Source organism: Tachypleus tridentatus, chromosome 6 (assembly GCF_004210375.1).
Source record: "Tachypleus tridentatus isolate NWPU-2018 chromosome 6, ASM421037v1, whole genome shotgun sequence".
Classification (NCBI taxonomy): Eukaryota; Metazoa; Arthropoda; class Merostomata; order Xiphosura; family Limulidae; genus Tachypleus; species Tachypleus tridentatus.
In genome coordinates this window covers 86,319,143-86,339,352 of record NC_134830.1, presented here as the reverse complement: position 1 = coordinate 86,339,352, position 20,210 = coordinate 86,319,143, and the positions used below count along the sequence as shown (strand labels likewise).

General features: G+C 33.8%; 1 protein-coding gene across 1 annotated transcript in view; it reads right to left on the bottom strand.

Moving 5' to 3' along the window:
- Window positions 1–1,486: 1,486 nt before the first annotated feature.
- Window positions 1,487–20,210, bottom strand: part of LOC143251659 (glutamate receptor ionotropic, delta-2-like) — a 43,342-nt gene continuing 24,618 nt past the window's right edge. The window contains exons 7-9 of the mRNA XM_076502919.1: window positions 12,521–12,738; window positions 11,963–12,252; window positions 1,487–1,718 (exon numbers count right to left, since the gene is read on the bottom strand). Of these exons, the coding sequence (XP_076359034.1) occupies window positions 1,487–1,718; window positions 11,963–12,252; window positions 12,521–12,738 (740 nt within the window). The remainder of the gene's footprint in view (window positions 1,719–11,962; window positions 12,253–12,520; window positions 12,739–20,210) is intronic.

The following is a 20,210-nucleotide window of genomic DNA, read 5'->3' as shown; positions in this document are numbered from 1 at the left end:
TCCATACATCAGTATATCATACATGATGAGGATAGTTCTGAATATCTCACCACTCAATATGTATTTTCAGAAAAATTCCATCTGTGTCAGACAATAAAAATATCGCTTAGATTAAATTATTAAAAGTATATGTAAAATGGTATTTTATGTTAAATACACATTCGTTAATGTGATCAAATTTATATTTTAAGTTACAATTTGTCATTCGTACTGTTTGCGAGTGTATTACGACTAAGTGAAGAGTTTGTTTTTGAATTTTGCCCAAAGCTGTACGAGGATTATCTTGCTAGCCGGCCCTAATTTAGCAATATGAGACAAGAGCGAAGGAAGCTAGTCATCATCACCCACCGCCAACTCTTGGGCTACTTTTTTACTAACGAATAGTGGAATTGACCGTCACATATAACGCCCCCACGGCTGAAAAGGCGAACATGTTTCGTATGAGAGGGATTCGAACCTCAGATCATAAGTTGAGCGCCCTAACCACCTGGACATGCATGACCCATGTAAAGAGAAGTGACAAATTAACAATAAACGCTATAGTATGGTATTCATGGACATGATTCTAAGAATATTTTGTTTGTTTGTTTGTTTAGAATTAAGCACAAAGCCCTGCCTGCTACGGGTATCGAAACCCGCTTTCTAGGAGCGTGAGTCCTTAGATATACCGCTGTGTCACTGGGGGGGGATTTCTGAAAAGAAGAAAGAAGGATTAGTGCACATATTATATGTGTTCCAATATCTTAATATTAAGAACGTTAATCCAATACTACAAATACAAATATATAAAAGTGAAACCACATAATTTTAAAGTTTTATTATTATTACTGAATAAGTCATTTGGACATCACAAATTTTCAGAGAATTCTGCCTTTATAAAATCAGACATAGAATCTGTCTATATAAATTCTAAAATTTATTATGTATAAAAACTTCAAAAACAAGAAAGAAGGATTTCATGGAATATCTTATATTTAAGGTGCTAGATGCTCCTATAGAATTGCGAGTGGTGAACTTGTATTCTTATGGTTCAAACCCAACGGTTGACTTAGCAACGTTAGGTCATTGTAATTGTTTGCTATAAGAATTAAAAGCAACAAAGAAACCAAAAATCAGAACCATATATTTTCAGGTACGCACTAACGTATTAAAGTAAATGTATACGTTAAAGCTTGAAATAATTGGAATACAAGCAAAAGAGAATCCGGAAACAGTAAAGATGTTAAATAAGATTTTAAATTGTTTTATATTTGTGTTTTCTTCCCTAAACATTTTATGATAACTTAAGCAAGAGCTAACACACACACACATATAAACATGATCGTTAATAACCTGTTGAAATATGCTGATAAATATATATATATATTAAGTGCAATTGTAAAAATGTAAATTGGGTGTGTGAATTTACACATGTATTGTATAGTGCTGAAATAAGTAGAAAATAAGAAAATACTTTATGCGAGTCTTATGTAGAATTCACAATACTTTAAGTATTAATATAATTGTTCTTAATCAGTCTGGAATTAGAAAGGAATTCACAAAGAAGCACTAGTCCTGCAAGCATGTAGCCTGAAGCCAACAGCGAAATTACTCCGGCGATATCTTTAATCGTCAGAGGCATTAACTCAGTTTCCTTCTGTGCCATACAGTAAGAAAAGTCCCTGGTCATCTCGTCAGTCCACTTTTTGAAAAGACCGCTTTCCACAATATGTGATATTCTGTCAAAAATTAAGTCAAAATAAACGTTCAAATACACGATAACTTAATATTACAAGTTTGAAACATCCTTATTTATCATATATATATATATGTATATGCATATATATTATCTTAATACACGCTTCGTAATCGTCAGTATTACAGAAACTATTAGTGAAATGTGTAACTTGTATTCGACAAAAGAAAATGTTTCTGTGAAATTAACACTAAAATAATTGGGTTTGTATAAAATCTAGATACGATAGAAAGATGTGTTTAGATGTTACTGTTATATGTTACAGTGTTATATGTCACATTCTGATGAAATACAAATAATATCACAATTTATTTAATGAACTTGTTTTTATTCAAAACCCTAACGGTCATACGTAACAGTGTTATGTGCGAAGGAACTGAATGTCAGTAAAACCTTCTGATTGCATATGTACTCAGCCCTTTAAGTCAGTACTTGGTAGAAGCATCTTTGGCAGCAATTACAACTGTAAATATATTTTTAGACAATAAACTGCGTAATTTCTGCCCATTCTTCCAAGCAAAATTTTTCCAGTTCTCGCAAGTGTGTTTGGGATTGCTGATGCACTGCAATCCTTAAGTTTCACCATAAGTTTCAAGTGGATTAAAGTCAAGACTTTGACTGTGCTTCATTTAATTGTCTAATTGAAATGTTGAAAGTTGACCCAGTTTTATACTCTTGGCTGACTCAAGCAGGTTTTCATCTAGAATTTACTTGTACTTTACAGTATTCATTTTCCCCTCAATCCTAACAAAGTTTCCAGTCTCAGCTGATAAGAGCATCCCCATAACATGATGCTACTACCATTATGCTTTGAATACCATGGAACGCTTTGAATTTAGATAAAAAAAACAACTCAGTTTATGTCTAGGTTAATTACAAAACCTTCTGTCACATGTTCACAGTATTCATAAAAATTCTTTTTTAGTAATGGCTTATATCTTGTCATTCTCCAATACATGCCAGCTTTTTTGTAGAGACGGGAAATTGTCGATGTATAAACACTGGTTCCCATCTCAAACATGGAACTTTGCAACTCTTTTAAAGTCACTGTTGACTTTATAGTGGAATTTCTATCCATTTTCATACTTGACTTTTCAATTAGTTTGGAAGGATGGCCTGATATGGGTAGAGACTTCATGGTATGAAGCGCATTCTACTTCTTAATGATAAACTTCAAAGGGATAATTAACAACTCCGAAATTTTCTTGTAACCTTCTCCTGATCTGTGCTTCTTTGCTACTTTATCACTGAGTTGTTTGGAAAGCTCCTTAGTCTTCATGGTTGGTCTATCACATCACAATAAGAATTGTGGCTTGAACAAATGCATTTACTGTAAGATCAAGTTACACCACTTTGATTACATACAGACAGAAACAATTACAATAATTTTGTGACTTTTAAAACTAATATTTTACACATAAACTGATTTAGATTGTAATGTAATCGCATCAGGTATGAATAAAGGTGATTAAATAAACTGAATTGTGTATTACATCTAATGTTGTAAGTCGCAAACTATAGTGTGTACAACCTCATTAAATAAAGAGTAAAAGAATTACAATACACCAAACTGAACAGCAAAATAGAGATGTCTGTGGGTCACTGTGTGTGTGTGTGTGCCATATCTTCAAGACGAAATAACTTAGAAACCTACAATTTTGCACCCATACTAAGTGAACCTTTAGGATGTACACCTAGTTATTATTATTAATCCACTTGCATGTGCGCATCTTATTCTAGGCAAGCTAGCAAAAAACATAAGAATAGAATATGTGACCATTTTGCCTAATTTCTTCTTAAAATATTCAATCAAGTGAGTTAGGAGTTTTTCTAACAATAACGAGACATTAGAGCAGTTGTGTAGGAATGTAATATCAGTAATTTGTGTACTGTTGTCAAATTGTCATTTTGTATTTTTCGCAATTTTGCATTTGGAATAATTTAGCAAAGCTGGGCTTGCATATTTGTTTTAGGGCCCGGCATAGCCGGTCAGGGCGCTCAAGCTGTAATCTAAGGGTGGCAGGTTTGAATTCCCGTCACACCAATCATGCTTGCCGTTTTAGCTGTGAAGGTGTTATAATGTAAAGTTCAGTCCACTATTCGTTGGTAAAAGAGTTGGCGGTGGGTGGTGATGTCTAGGTGCCTTCCCTCTAGCCTTACACTGCTAAATTAGGGACTGGCGGCTTATCGTCGTGTAGCTTTGCGCAAAATTCAAAACAAACCAAAACCAAACCTATGTACTTTATAAATTGTAAGACTGTTGTGTGTCGTTATATGGTACTTTCGTTATTTCCAGCCAGAACCCTAATTAGACTAGCTCTTTGCCAATCTTTCGTTTTGAGATGTTTAATATTTTCAGGTCAGGTTAATTTGGAATCATTAGTTAATACTAGAAATTTAGCTGGTGTTGCTCCCGGAGAACAGTTTCATTAAATTATAGTTCAGAGTTACTAATTTGATGAAAAGTATTAACTTCGTTTTTGGCGCATTTATTTGATTCTCCATTTATTATGTTTGTATCTTATATTATTGTTCCAGACACTGTCAAATGTTTTCTCGAGATCGAGAAAACAAGCCATAATATATTTATTTTTGTTAAAACTTTCTATTAAAGCTTCGGTAAAGTTTATTGCATGATAAATTGTTTGTCTGAATTACGCAGGCTGTTTTGAATGTCTGGTAATTTCAATGTCGTTTCAAGATATGCTAGAAGTAATTTTAAATTTTCTCTAATACATTTTCTATAGAGGTTGTCAGTCTTATTGGTTTATTGTTGTCAGAATTATGCGCTGATTTGCCTTTCTTCAGGAAAATAAGAAAACAGCTATATAGTCTGATTGTAGTCATAGGTCAAGCAAAGCTGTTAGGTGTCGGCACAATTTTTGAGGCCCTTTTTGGAATAATAAACTTTGAATTAGGTTTTCTCCTACTGTTTTGTTTTTCATGTGTTTTACTGTTGTTTTACTTCCGATAATAGTATATCTATATGTTTATTATTTTCGATGTAGTTACTTACTTTATTTTGGGAATCATTCTCCATTTTCCCGTCATCTGTGGTTCAAATATTTTCTGAATTGTTCTTTGAAAGCCACGTTCCATCTATGGATTTGTGTAAGTTAATGCACTGTTATGTTTCAAAGCTGAATAATTTTGTTAATTTGTCTTGCTACTTTGATTATGCCACACATCATTTGAAAGTTTCAAGGCTTTACTCTCAAACAAAATATAAGCTAGTACCATTTGGCTCGCAGGAGAGCTGAATTAAAAAAGTTTAGTGTCATGGGAAACACTTCATCAACTTTTTATACCACAGTAAACTGTTAACTCTGTACCCGTGGTGTAAAAGATGCTTTGATTTTCAAAACAATTTTAGACTAAATCAAGATATATTGTGACGTTTCAACATGTGACTGTATTGTGATGTAAAAAAATATAAATGTAATTATCTATTTAGCTCACTATGATATTATATCATGTCTAGCGGCACTGAAACAGTTAGAAGGTGACAAAAGTATCAATAACTCTAAATTGATAATAATGCACATGTTTTAACAAGACATGAATTTGAAGTTAATCCAAATCAGAATGTGAGAAATACTAAAAATAAGACTTGGATCTTCTGACTCTTCATGTCAAAAACATAAAGACATTGGAGGCTTTAGCTGAAGAAAGAATCGTGCACCAATATGAATAACCTACATTAAACATTAACACATTTTTCACTTACTTATGATCTTCAGGAAAAAAATTAAGTAAAATAGTTAAGTTTCAAAATGTTTAACTATATTCAATATTACAACTCAGTTTTGTAATTTTAATATCTGAATACATTATACCCTATTACAAACGGTTTTATAATTTGAACAGACAGAAAACTTCTTTACTGGGAATTATAATATACAGAGTAGTTAACGTGATTAATTTAGGTCGTGTATATTAGTAACAACGAAACGATTCTACATGCTTATTTATTTATTGAATATATGAATTACTACTGACAGTTTGTAAAGAATATATTAGAAAAGGAAATTATTTTTATAGATCTCCAACGTAAATGATTCAAATTTTTAAAAGTGACCAGTATAGTACAATCACTTACTCTTGTTTAAACTCACATTCAGAAATGATCAGTTCTAATTAGAACCTACAATGATTTAATAAAAATTGGATGAAAATTTGCACAAGTATAGCAGCAACTAAAATGGACCGTTCTGACATTCTCCATATTTATCATGGTATAATTTCCAAGTTGGTGGTTATTAATATCTGCAGTTTCATATACAAACTAAACTAAGTTTTATATGTCAATTACTTCTGAAATAGTGACAGAAAACTGTGTGTATTAAATAGACAATTGGATAATATATAACATTTCATGTGGTGATAGAAGGAGGTATTTACGTCATCATAATATAGCAGCTAATGACATTTTTCTGAAACAAACCTTAGCTTCTTGTGATCTGAACAACATTCGAATGAATATACAGAATTGCAGCTGAATCATTTCCATTATGAACATTGTTTTTTTCATTAATGTTTCAATGTTGATCATGTGTTTAATATAAATGTTTCTTGTTGTATATTGGACGGGTATTGGTGATGGTGGACTTAAAAATACAGTACAACATCTCATAGTCCTTACACCTGAGCGAAAATGGCAATACCAGCCATAAATTAGATGACCAACTGATGCTCTGTCGTAAGATATCTATAGGGGTTAGCCACCTCATCACATACATGCTTATAATGGAACAAGAGGCAACTTCTTTTATATGAAATGTGTTATCGATCGAAGAAATCAGTTAACTGCAGATACATGAATTTCTAAATCTGTAGTGGATATTTTCCATCCTCCTAGTTATGCTACATTCATTTGTTGAATGTTAACTTTTATCTGCAGAACAAGAAATCTTTTATATGATTTCCTGTCTTTTTCCAATGCTGCACAACAACGTTTTGTACTGATAGATATATTTATCAACTGACTATATTCGTCTTTCTATAGAACTCTTCACAGTAATTTAGCAGCTTCCTCTTTGTAACAATTACACCCATGATATGTCTACAGGATGAAACTCGCAAGACTGACTATTTACATGTTGTTTTTTTTCTCCTAGTACTTTGAACACTTCTTCAGAATTAGAGTTTACTGGAAGTGTTTTTCCATTAAATATGTGACTACAGGATGGCTTAGCCTCAATAACCAGAAGACAAAATGTAAAGAATCCTATTCGTATTCCACAGAAATTTAAATGCTGATATAAGTAGCACAAATTCAGGTAAGTATAACGTTACTGGTGAGGTATTTAGTTTCTAATGTCAAACAAAAAAGCTTTACGTTTCTATAAAACGCAGGTTCCGATTTGTTAAGCAAGGAAGAATACGCGCACAAATAGCAAACGACAACAGAAAAACATCTATATAATTTGAGAGAAAATTATTTTTATGTAAGCTGGCCAGTTTGTTTCTTATATATCATCAAACAACTGGGGTTGATAAAGGTAACCAAAATTATGGTACAGAATTATGGAAATACATAATTTAAGGAAGGGAGAGTAGAATTGTAAGACAAAAATCTTACACTAGTAACTAAAATTATACCAGGTATTCTACAAGCAGCGACCAATACTTATAACACTGAAACTTTCATAACCTGTATTATATTCACAAGTTAAACGTGCTTTCTGATAATATCCAAACGTAATCTGAATCAGTAAATAAAATCGTGTCTAAAATCAATAATAAATTCAAAATTACATTTATATAATGCACAGAAAAATAATATATTTGACACCATAAGCCCCCTAGTAGACTCACACCGCTAGAAACCGGGTTTTGATACCCGTGGTGCGCAAAGCATAGATGGTTCCTTGTGTAGCTTTGAGCTTAGCTCCAAATAAACAAGGAAACTTAACACTACAACTAAATGCTTTTAACATAAATTCGTATGTAATGAATATTAGTTTAGAAATAATGTCCAAACGAAATTTGTAATGTCTGCAAAGTACAAAAATAGTTTCGTAGGTACCAAACAAACTTATTTATGAATCAAATTACGTAAAAACATTTGTGATTTTACTTTTTTTGGACTAAGTCACATAACTGACAAATATCTCAGTTACCAAAACTTTAAACTATTCTTTCACCAAATCAATGGAAGTAATGGATTCATCACGTTATTTATTTGGTGTGGTATTTGACATTATCATTTCAGTTTGAGACCAACTTGAAATATCCTTTATTGCATTACGAATACAGTGAATATGCCTATTTGTTATCACAATGTAGTTAAAACTAATCACTGTCATTTTGCACCAAATGTATTTCATTTGAATATTTCAAGTTAAGATTCTTCATTTGTCTGAACAAGTTGTGTTCTTATATATATAAAGTAAACTATATATATACACACTACTCCTCCCTGTTGGACACCTTCCTCAAGAATAAAAGATTCCGAGAAGGTTCCTTTTATAATTTTTCACATTTCCTGTTTTCCAGCAAGTTGGATAATCAGCGAATAAAACCGCTCGGTAGTTCCATTTCTGACATACGGAATCTCAGAACATTATACCATACAGTGTCGAATGCTTTTTCCATATTCAAAAAACATGCGACACTGCACTATTCTTTGTTAAAGTTTTCTATTTTTGGTTCTGTGAGTCTAATTCGATGGTCAGTTGTCTGTTTGGACTTTCTAAATCCATTTTTTACCTCCATTAATTTTGACGTTATTTCTAGAAATGTGAATAGTCTGTTGCTGATTATTAATTGCAATATTTTTCCTGTGTTACTGCTCAGGCTGATTAGGTAGTAACTGAGGGTCGCGGGTTCGAATCTCCGTCGTACAAAAGATACTCGCTCTTTCAGCCGTGGGGGCGTTATAAAATACGGTCAATCCCACTATTCGTTGGTAAAAGAGTAACCCAAGAGTTGGCGGTGAGTGGTGATGACTAGCTGCTTTCCCTATAGTTTTACATTGCTAAATTAGAAATGGCTAGCGCAGATAGCTCTCGTGTAGCTTTGCGCGAAATTCAAAACAAACAAACCAAACTTCCAGAGCCTTTGTTTGTTTGTTTGTAATTAAGCACAAAGGGCTACCTGTGCCCTGCTCATTATGAGTATTGAAATCCGGTTTCTAGCGTTGTACGTCCGTAGACATACAGCTGTGCTATTGGAGGACTTTTTAGAAATACTTTTTTATTAATTTCCATGGAGTTTATAGTCTTTACCTCGGTATTAGCTGTACTTCCCGGTCCAAATTCATGTTCGTAATTTTTTGGAAAGTTTACTGAAATTAAATTTCTCTCTGTGAGCTTTTTTTTTCTTCTTATAATTATAATTATTTATAATAATCGAATGGCTGAGACATAAGGTACTGCACTGACGTTTTGGAAAGCAAGAAACTCTATTTCATTCCAGTCATTTAGCTTTCAGTCAAGTGAATGTTTCAAATAATCAAAAGATAATCATCAAACATTCTAGTGCATACTTTGTTCTGTGAGAAACAATTGATAACTCAGATAGCAAGGGATGCGATGCCGTTTTCTTTCAATCTTTGAATTTCTTCTATTAAATGACCGACCTAGTTGTTGGTAAAGCAATTAATTAAAGCCATAATATTGAAGATGTTGTTGTTGGCATCTTCACTAAATCTTGCAGCAGATAGATGCTTCCTCATCTGATTCCTCAGAAACAGCTATATGTGTATTACTAATGTCTACCTTTTCATCACCTGAGATGAAGTCATAAGTAACATTAATCTCAATATTAGAGTCGATATGATACTCGCGTGACTCGTGACCAGTAAGCATATTCATCAGTGATGTAGATATTCAGCTTATCGACATATACATACATCATATGATTGCTATGTTTTATAATCAAATTCATTGAGCTATTGACAGACAATGTACAGCAACAATCTAGCCATAACTTATTTGTTTCTGTGGTGCAGGAATGTATCACAACCATAACTAGTCACTAGGCTTAATTTTTTTATTTTGTTGTAGCATTACTTCTGATATATGCCTGTTTTAACAATATGCTGCTAAGTAAACTCGATGCGTGTCAACTGTTGCGGAATTACAGATGCAAAAAAGTAGGAAATTGAATGGTCAGCTTATTTTATGAAGTAACTGATAATAGCCAAAATATACTGATTACCTCTTTCAGTTTCAAACAGAAGACTGCCTATGTCCAAAACAATAAACTCCAGATGGGAACCTACAATTCTCTCTTTGTAAGTTTTTCCTTGTGTGGCCATTTTTTCTCAGGGCATGATACTAAGTACAGTGTTTATACAGTCACTCAATGCCTTTACATGAGTGTGTCAAGAACTGTTCTGCACATTTGAGATAGTTTATGATGCACCATAATCATAGGTTAGCTACTTCAGCGCAGTGATTCGTAATAGGGCACTGTACATCATTCTACACTTTCAACTGACTATACAAATGCCAGCTGTTTCACACATCAGTACTATGTTTCCTATTTTGTAATGAATGAGCCCTATCTGACTCCATGAAAGTAGCACCCAAGCTAGATTTGACTTATTAAGTTGCCTTTCTCGAAATTCATGAACAATCAACGAATGGACATGAACTCACAGGTTGATAAGGTACTCCATCTGTATTTCTTTGACGCCTACCCAGTCAGTATTACACAATAAAACCGTACAATTTCAATGTGGTTATCTATCATTCACTCATATCTTCTTGGTTTTAAAAATGTATTAGCCATTTCAGTGAAGTGTGTTCACTTGCCATATGTAGTGGTGATAATGTTTGAGAAATAATACATGTATAAGCAGTTTTTTGTTGTTGTACAGTTTGGGTATTCATGAGTTCTTGTTATATGCAAAGACACTCCACCCCATTCTATACCTGTGACATGATAAGTCAGAACTGACGTTTCATTAAGGTGTGATTCTAGGGGTAGAATCCATTGATAATATGACATTCTCAGGTTAAGCTCATAATGGTGTGACACAGATATCACATAAGTCCGAAAATCATACACTTCAACCAATGTTCCATATGCGATCTTAAGATAAGTCAAATATAAAAGTTTCCATAGTGTTTTCACAAATATATTTTCCACAAAATACATTAATAAACACATAAATAATTGGTTGAGACTCAAAGACAATAGTTCAGTATGTAACCTTTGCCTGTGTAAAAGGGTTAGCACGCGTTTACAATATTGAGACAACCAGTTAATGGATGTGATTAACAGCACACAGAAAATGCATGCAAATTTAGAAAATACTAGCAGAAACGCCGCCTTATGGGCGGATATTTCTGCAAGTAATTACTAATTGTAGCATTTCTACCTCATTGAAAAAGAATTAGAGAAACTGTGTATTTTCTGATAAAGGATTTTTTTTAGAAGTACTGGATGGGAATATTATTCATATTGTGCTCTTTACTCATATGCAGCATATTGCATCAAAATGATTCAATGTACAGAGCTCAAAACTTTCATAAAGTTTGCTGATGTAAAGTGTAATGATTTCATACATTAAATGTGGTACTAATTATTGAAGAAATAATACATGTTTTTAAGAACTCCAGTTTCTCAGTAGTACATTTAAAAACTACATCAATAAAGATATCGTTAAACCCTCACGTACAGCCCTAGTAAAAGTTGTGAGGAGAATACTGTTACTTAAAATAGTGTCCTATTATAAAGAAAAGGCTCTTACAAGTACCACAGTTATGTTACTAATTGTGTGAATCTTTAATATCCCAAATGTGAAATTGTTTATGGATTTTTGTTTGGGCTGCCATGAAATAGCTGGCGCACGAGATTTTATTACATCCATAGATACTGACATACAGCTACGTCTATTATAGTAAGATTTAATGAATATACGTGAATAAATATATATTCTATAGTTGCTGTGCAAAAATAAACTTCCTGAATATTCCAGCCATTGACTTTCGGAGTGAAGCATTGCACCTCTCCTCATATTTCGTTTTTAGATCATACTTCATTATACTTCTACGTGTTAGCACCTCTGAAGCTATAAAACTAGATCATGCAGTGAATTAATACGTAAAAGTTAACTGTAATAAATAAATCACAGTAATGTATAAAACTAGAGTATCCAGCAACTTCATGTGTAACATCTTCACTGTAACAAGAACATAATTCCAATAATTAATTCAACTGAAAACGGTAAGACAGAAAAATAATGTTTTTCAAATAACTAATTAATAACATTACATTTTGTTAAGTTTCTTGGAGATTTCCTCAGACAGTCCTTTCCGAAATGCCACAGCATTGGGTTTAGAATAGATCGGGTCTCTGCCTATGTGAAAATTACACCTTCTAACTTTTGCAACTCTCTGGGACAGTGTTGAGCGAATGGTGTAATAATTTAAAAGCGGAGCATACATTCCTGCCTCGGCCAGATCTAGAACTACTTTAGAAGTGAGATTTGAATGGAGCAAAAAGCCACTGCCCTTCTGCACCCGCTCATATAATTTTTTGTATATACTATCTTCGTCGCTATCCTGCAGAAAGGAAAAAAATAAGTCAAAACATATTTCAAAGGTAAACTTATTCTCTTGGAGTGAGATTAATAAGAAAAATAACAAAAAATGAGAATTAAAGCTATAATTGATTTACTTTTTGTAGTGATCGCATATGCGAAACAAAAGCGTCCAACTTACAAAGTGAGCTGTGAAAAAGAGAAGAAACAAAAAGAAAGTTGTATACAATAGACTGTGTACAGGTTTTGAAGGAAAGCCACAAAAGTATTATAAATTAGGTTAATTTTACCCTTAAGAGAGCATGAAAGTCACTTCCTTCTGCAACCAGTGGTTGAATATCGTCTGATTCCAACAGATTTTCCAAGTTGTTTATCAGAGTAGAAGAGCTCTTGAGCAACAAAAAAGATCGAAGCTGTCCCCCGAACGCGCTGATCAGCACCAGTACCGACAGGTACCAGAAACTGTGTAAAAGCCTTTTCCATGACGTAATCGGAGTCGACGATAAACCTAGATAAATAGAGAAATTCTAAGACCTTATGAGTTAAAATAAAGAATAAGGTACAAAAGTTATCAACAACACTAGATCCGCTGTATCCAATGCCGACATAGACTTTTGCTTACTATCAAGGCTCATCAGGTTGGCTGGATCGATAAATAAGGTAATGGTTGAGATGCTATTTACATTATCAACTCGCAAGAACAACAATTGCTAGATAGAAGTTAAATTTAACTTGTCATGGGCCAATTCTACAAAACAAAACAAAACTTTTACACGCAAAGTGTGATGAGATATCACGTTAAAATAGGCATGTGTTTTATAACATTCAAAATAATATTCTAGATGAATATTTTATCTGTAGCGTCAGTTTAACACAGTGGTTCCCAACCAGGGGTGCGAGATAACATTTGGTTTGGCCACCTTCACCTTTATTCTTAAATAAATAATTACTGTGAGGGGTGCAAGAACATATTAAAATTTTTTAGGGGTGCGGGGCATAAAAAAAGGCTGGAAACCACTGGTTTAACATAATAAAATAGACAACAATAGGACCTTGTAAACGGAGGCACATTATAAAATAAGCCGCATTTGTTATAAACTTGAGTCCGAAATCATCATTCAGCAATTCCGTGAGTACTGGCATAACTACCTATTGGCTTATAACAGCATGATTACATTTTATACATCAGTACAAGTGCAGTCACAGTGTTTACTGATCGATAGATGTCTCTGCTTAATAACTGAAGCTTTTTCGATATTTCTGTTTGACAATGGTGCTATTCAAATAATATACCAAATATAAACAGGATATTTAAATAGAAAAATTGTAAATTAGTTACATTTTACTGCTTAGCTGTCACATATACATGGATTTTTTTTAAAAGGGTGAAACACTTTCTTCTATGTATCGATTTTTTCCAGTTAAATTCCAGATTTAGCGAGATATATATACACACACATACATAAATATATTTGCTGTTGTGGTTTTTGTTCAGATAATACATTACAGCCTTAGACATTTGAGAATTACAGTACACCTGTAACCTATAAAAAATAAATATTTTCCTCGCATTCTTTTATATTTATGGATATACTTTTTCTGGTATTCTTTCAGAAGTTTAAATAAAGTTGTGGATGCGAATATCCACAAATGAAGCAAAACAAGCATGTACGAATATTTTTTACCAATTTGTAAAGGAAACAAAAATTCACGCTATTACTTTCCATTTGTTTTCGGCCTGGCACCATAAACATGCTCGCCCTTCCAGCCGTGGGGGCGTTATAATGTGACGGTCATTCCCACTATTCGTTGGTAAAAGAGTAGCCCAAGAGTTGGCGGTGGGTGGTGATTTGTAAATTAGGGACGGCTAGCACAGATAGCCCTCGAGTAGCTTTGTGCGAAATTCCAAAACAAACAAACTCTTCGAGAAAGGCAACTTAATAAGTCAAATCTAGCTTGGGTGCTACTTTCATGGAGTCAAGGAACACACTCATGTAAAGGCATTGAGTGACTGTATAAACACTGTACTTAGTATCATGCCCTGAGAAAAAATGGCCACACAAGGAAAAACTTACAAAGAGAGAATTGTAGGTTCCCATCTGGAGTTTATTGTTTTGGACATAGGCAGTCTTCTGTTTGAAACTGAAAGAGGTAATCAGTATATTTTGGCTATTATCAGTTACTTCATAAAATAAGCTGACCATTCAATTTCCTACTTTTGCATCTGTACACCACAGAAACAAATAAGTTATGGCTAGATTGTCGCTGTACATTGTCTATCAATAGCTCAATGAATTTGATTATAAAACATAGCAATCATATGATGTATGTATATGTCGATAAGCTGAATATCTACATCACTGATGAATATGCTTACTGGTCACGAGTCACGCGAGTATAATATCGACTCTAATATTGAGATTAATGTTACTTATGACTTCATCTCAGGTGATGAAAAGGTAGACATTAGTAATACTCATATAGCTGTTTCTGAGGAATCAGATGAGGAAGCATCTATCTGCTGGGCTGGTTATTTGATAGAAGAAATTCAAAGATTGAAAGAAAACGGCATCGCATCCCTTGCTATCTGAGTTATCAGTTGTTTCTCACAGAACAAAGTATGCACTAGAATGTTTGATGATTATCTTTTGATTATTTGAAACATTCACTTGACTGAAAGCTAAATGACTGGAATGAAATAGAGTTTCTTGCTTTCGAAAACATCAGTGCAGTACCTTATGTCTCAGCCATTCGATTATTATAAATAATTATAATTATAAGAAGAAAAATAAAAGCTCACAGCAGTAAACTCTCCAAAAATTACGAACATGAATTTGGACCGGGAAGTACAGCTAATACCGAGGTAAAGGCTATAAACTCCATGGAAATTAATAAAACGTAGTTCTAAAAGTCCCCAATAAATTCACGCTATTACTTTCCATTTGTTTTCGGCCTGGCATGGCCAAGCGCGTAAGGCGTGCGACTCGTAATCTGAGGGTCGCGGGTTCGCGCCCGCGTCGCGCTAAACATGCTCGCCCTCCCAGCCGTGGGGGTGTATAATGTGACGGACAATCCCACTATTCGTTGGTAAAAGAGTAGCCCAAGAGTTGGCGGTGGGTGGTGATGACTAGCTGCCTTCCCTCTAGTCTTACACTACTAAATTAGGGACGGCTAGCACAGATAGCCCTCGAGTAGCTTTGTGCGAAATTCCAAAACAAACAAACTCTTTGTTTTGTTATTTTAGTACCAGAAAATAAAGAATGTGTATTCTTAATTAGGTAAATTATAGGTATGTTTTGAAGACAAGAACTGAGATGTCTGGTGTTTTGACAAGAAATGTTAAATAACTTCCGTTTTAGCAGTATAGTAGTTTATTATTTATTATCATTTTTTCTCTGTTTATAGTATAATCGAAAAATGGGTAAGAAAGGAATTCTAAGAAGTATAGTGTTTGCATTTCTAAGAATATATTTTGAAAAGGTACCTAATTTCTTTTTCTAACGTACGTTGTAAGTGGTTCCTTTAGCGTTCAATTTAAGCATCAAAATCTGAAATTTCCATTACTTTTGAAAACATCATCAACTGTGGTGTGTTCTGGTTCGCGGATGTACGCCAGTATAAGTAATTAGGGCTGGACAAGAGACTAGCTCTAAGATATTGGATCTTGAAGTATTTTTTCTTGCCCTCAACAAGATTTCGCCGCAGTTATTTAAATAAAACAAATAAACGAGTAGAAGTGATTCTCATGTGTGTGTGAGATGTGAAAAGACAATTATTAAAAGTTCTCATTCGTTCAAGTCTAATCCATCTTTGTGAGCTAAAGCAATCAAATATGAAACAAAACCAACACCAACAAAAAGTTAAATCCAAGTTAGAATTGTATTTTACAGCAAAGTTACTTTAGTCAAATGTCAGACTGTGATTCTCTTAGAAACCAGAATCTGCCATAATCCTATATAAAAATTTAAAAAAGTCAAATAATTACATACTCTTCAGACTAAAAACAAAAGAAACGTGTCAACAAAAACATATTCAATGGTTCTGCTAAACACTTAAAGTTGAGAAAGCACCTAGAAACTCATGCCCCTTGTTTTTTCTTTATACATGATGATAAATTAAATTAATATATATAATAATAAAATATGCATCGGACCCATGATTCAACAAGCTTGTTGTGTATTTATAAAGAGCATAGCTGTATTTAACTATTATTCAATTCGACGAAAAGAAAAAGCTATTTTTTGAATTACGTAACTAATTGGCTTTCCTCTAAGAAACACAGACAACTTCCAAATTATGAAACACTTACAGAGCTCTTCTAGTGAAATAAAAAGTTGAGAAAGTTACTTGAGTGTACCTCTCAGAACGATACCAAACAATAATTGCTAAAAATTTAGACATTAGTAAGAGAGTAGCAAACATACAGTACGATCTCGTACTACACTCTTCTCCTTCTTCCTTTTCAGGCCACTCTAACCGTACCTAGCTCTAAAACTATCATATAGATTAGGCAAAACCATATCAAACATTTATCAAATGACTCTCAAGAAATAAAGTTAATTCACCCTTACATCAGTAAACACCATGCCCAACAATACCAACAAACACATAAACGAAAATAGAACTATACAATGAAAATATTATTTACATCTTATCTAAAATCTTTAAAAACAAACAAACAGAAAATGCCTTTCTACAACAAATCATGTAGCTCCTTTAGGAGAAGACGATTAACATTCTATGCACAAAAAAAACTGAGAAAACATTTAAATAAAATTGTTAAACTTACATCCTTTATTAACTTAACCCTACCTTAAAATTACAAATGGACACTATAGAATACAAGAACATTAAACCTATAAATGACGAAAATATAAATTATAAACAATGTACAAATAAGAAGCCTTAATCCTAAGCACACGTGCAACACAGAAAAAATTAATTAATAATGCAGAAAATAATTATACAAAATACAAGCACAAACATTATATAATTTATATAGAGAAACAGAACTACCCACTTATAGGAGCCTCAACGGCAAATCCTTCAAGTGAATAATCTCTTTAGCTCTTGTGAGAGCTTTACAAGTTTGCAACAGATCCTCTCAGAGACAACACACTTCTTCCTCTAACTGCATTGGTTGCTCTCTGTCTATCTGGGTGCTTTTTCTCGATAATGAAAGTTTAAAACCGTAATACATTTGAGCGAAAGCTGCTATTTTAAGTCAATAGGAGGCTTCAAGGTAATACCATCTTCTCCACCCCTTCTTGAAAGCCATTGAGGAGACTACTGCTGATTATGCTGAAGCTGATGGTCTAGTGCTCATGATGGAGGTCACTGCCACAATTGGTGACACTACTGCCAGTGGTACCACATAGGTGGCTGCCACTGGGGCTACATATGAAGGAATTGGATCCAAGAGACCTTTCTATTTGAAGGAACATCACTGACGTAGCTGTGGAAAGTTCTTGCTTAGATGCAAGTTATAATATCCCCACTAGAAACAAGCACATCTATCATGGTGATTATACTTCTCATTGAAATGTCCTTAGATAGGCAGTAGCGTATTTAGGTAGAGAATAGAGGGTTCCATTGATAATTTTACTCTATGTAAATTTACATTGGATGTAGGGCCCACAAAAATTATTAGTCCCTGGGTCCACACAATATTAAATGCAGATAGGACACTGCTGATCCTTACTCCGGCTCTGTGCAGTTTCAGTCTTCGACTTGTTGAATACTGTAGGTGAATCTGCTTCTTCACTCTAAGAAGACCTTATTCTGTATAAACTCGACGGCTTGTACACGAGACACTGTGGGTCATTTAACCCCATGGTTCATGTATCTTTGATTCTATGCTCGCAATCATTAATGATGTGCCAGCTTGTGGGGCTTCCCAATCTTTCAAAGTACAGTGGACTATTCCTACAGCTGCTTCTAACATACTATACGTTTAAGATGCATTGCCAAGAAATACATCTTCATTTATAGGCTCAGAAGATATGAAGGTAAGTCCAGCCCTATGTGTTATTGTCAATTCCAGAAATTCTGTAACATAAGAAAAATTAAGCAGAAATAATTCGCCATTAGGTCGTTATAGCTTTAGTAGAAATTAGAGTAGTTTTCTGTAATCAGGTCAGCACTCATCTTGGTTGTTGATTCAACGTAGGAAAGTAATAAGGATGGGGTTGAGTGCTAGGATAATGTATCTTCATTAATGATCCAACCAAAATGAGTGCTGACCTGATTATTCTGACCATGGAAATTCATTACTATCTGCATATTCACTCACAAGCGGCTCCTTTTTCTTACATGTTCAACATGGAGGCGAACAGCTACAACTCACACAAAAGTGTTACATCTTACTTTCAGCATTTCATACACAGTCTGCATTTTCATGCATTCTAGTTGACCCCTATTTAACTAAGGAATGTTAATAATATATATTCAAAAAAACAGTGTTCTTTGGAAATATTTCATTCTGCGTGATTGAAAATATTTCGTTTAACAAATACTACATTTATTATGTTTAGTGATACTAATTATAAATTTTACTTTTCACATGTGATTTCTCCACACTCGCTCACTTGACTAAAATGTACAAGCCGAACTTGCAAATCACAGATCAACCCATGCTTTCTTCTAAGTTTGGAGTGAGAATATATGTTACTCACTTATTTTTATGTAAAACCCACTGTCTACAGAATAGTTTAATGTAAACACTGAAACGTTTTCATACTTGCATTAATAAAATCAATAGGCTTACTCTTTATTAAAATAATGCTTAGTAGGGAAGTACCACATACTTCAAAGCTTTAACATTTTGATCAAGTTCCCATTCCAAGATACCGTTGCGTTCTCAGTAATTGTATCAAGTTGTGTTGGATAACATTTGTGAAGACCTTGTATAAAGTTTCATATATGTATACAAAAACACACATACACAAATAATTATATATGCATATTTACATAATTTAATTTTCTAGCTTCTACAACAGTAAAGTGGTTCTCTAATTTTTCCAGTTGAAGACCAACTAGTTCTTGTCCCAATTCTTTACAATTACATTGCAAAATAATGTACTTCAATAGCTTATATTTCATGACATACACTTTTAACCATCTCGTGAAACAGCTGAAATTTCCCTATGTACTGGTTCCACTCTCTGGACTAGTAAATGGGAACCACTGATTAGTAGTGACTTCAAAAGACTGACTCAGGCATGTGAACATTACTGTAATAATCTACACAGGCTACATTTGTGAACTACCGATTGCAATGGTTTGATAACATGCTATACTTGTGAATAACGAATAACAACAGAATTTTACTGACTTTCCTGAAGAATGTGATGGATCTAGACCAGTGGTTCCCAACCTTCTTTATGCCCCGCACCCCTAAAAAATTTTAATATGTTCTCGCATCCCTCACAGTAATTATTTATTTAAGAATAAAGGTGAAGGTGGCCAAAACAAATGTCATCTCGTACCCCCTGGAACGCTATCTCGCACCCCTTGTTGGGAACCACTGATCTAGACTATTCATATAATCTTTCTTTTTCCAGAATGAACATTCGTTCTGTCACTGTACTGCACGCCTATAATGTACACCTTCACTTAAACAATGGTCACATACAATAGTCAACAGTAAATGTGCAATCACTGTTTGGAATGGCTTCCAACTATAGACCACTGGGATACTCTATCTTCTAAACAAATTAATCCACACGTGTTAGCTGGCATTACAGCAAAGTATGAAATGAGTAACCAACATATTATAGTATATCTTTTGTTATATAACTGCTTTTACTAGTTTCTAGCATGAAAACTCCTGTACATTTATTATTTCCAACCGATCTATATAGATTTGTAGGTATTATAACGCTGTAGAACTAAGAGGTACATAAAGTGTCATTTCTTAGGTAAACAACCCTTCAAGTTGTGCTCTATTGCATGATATGCCCATTATATGTTTAAGTCCAC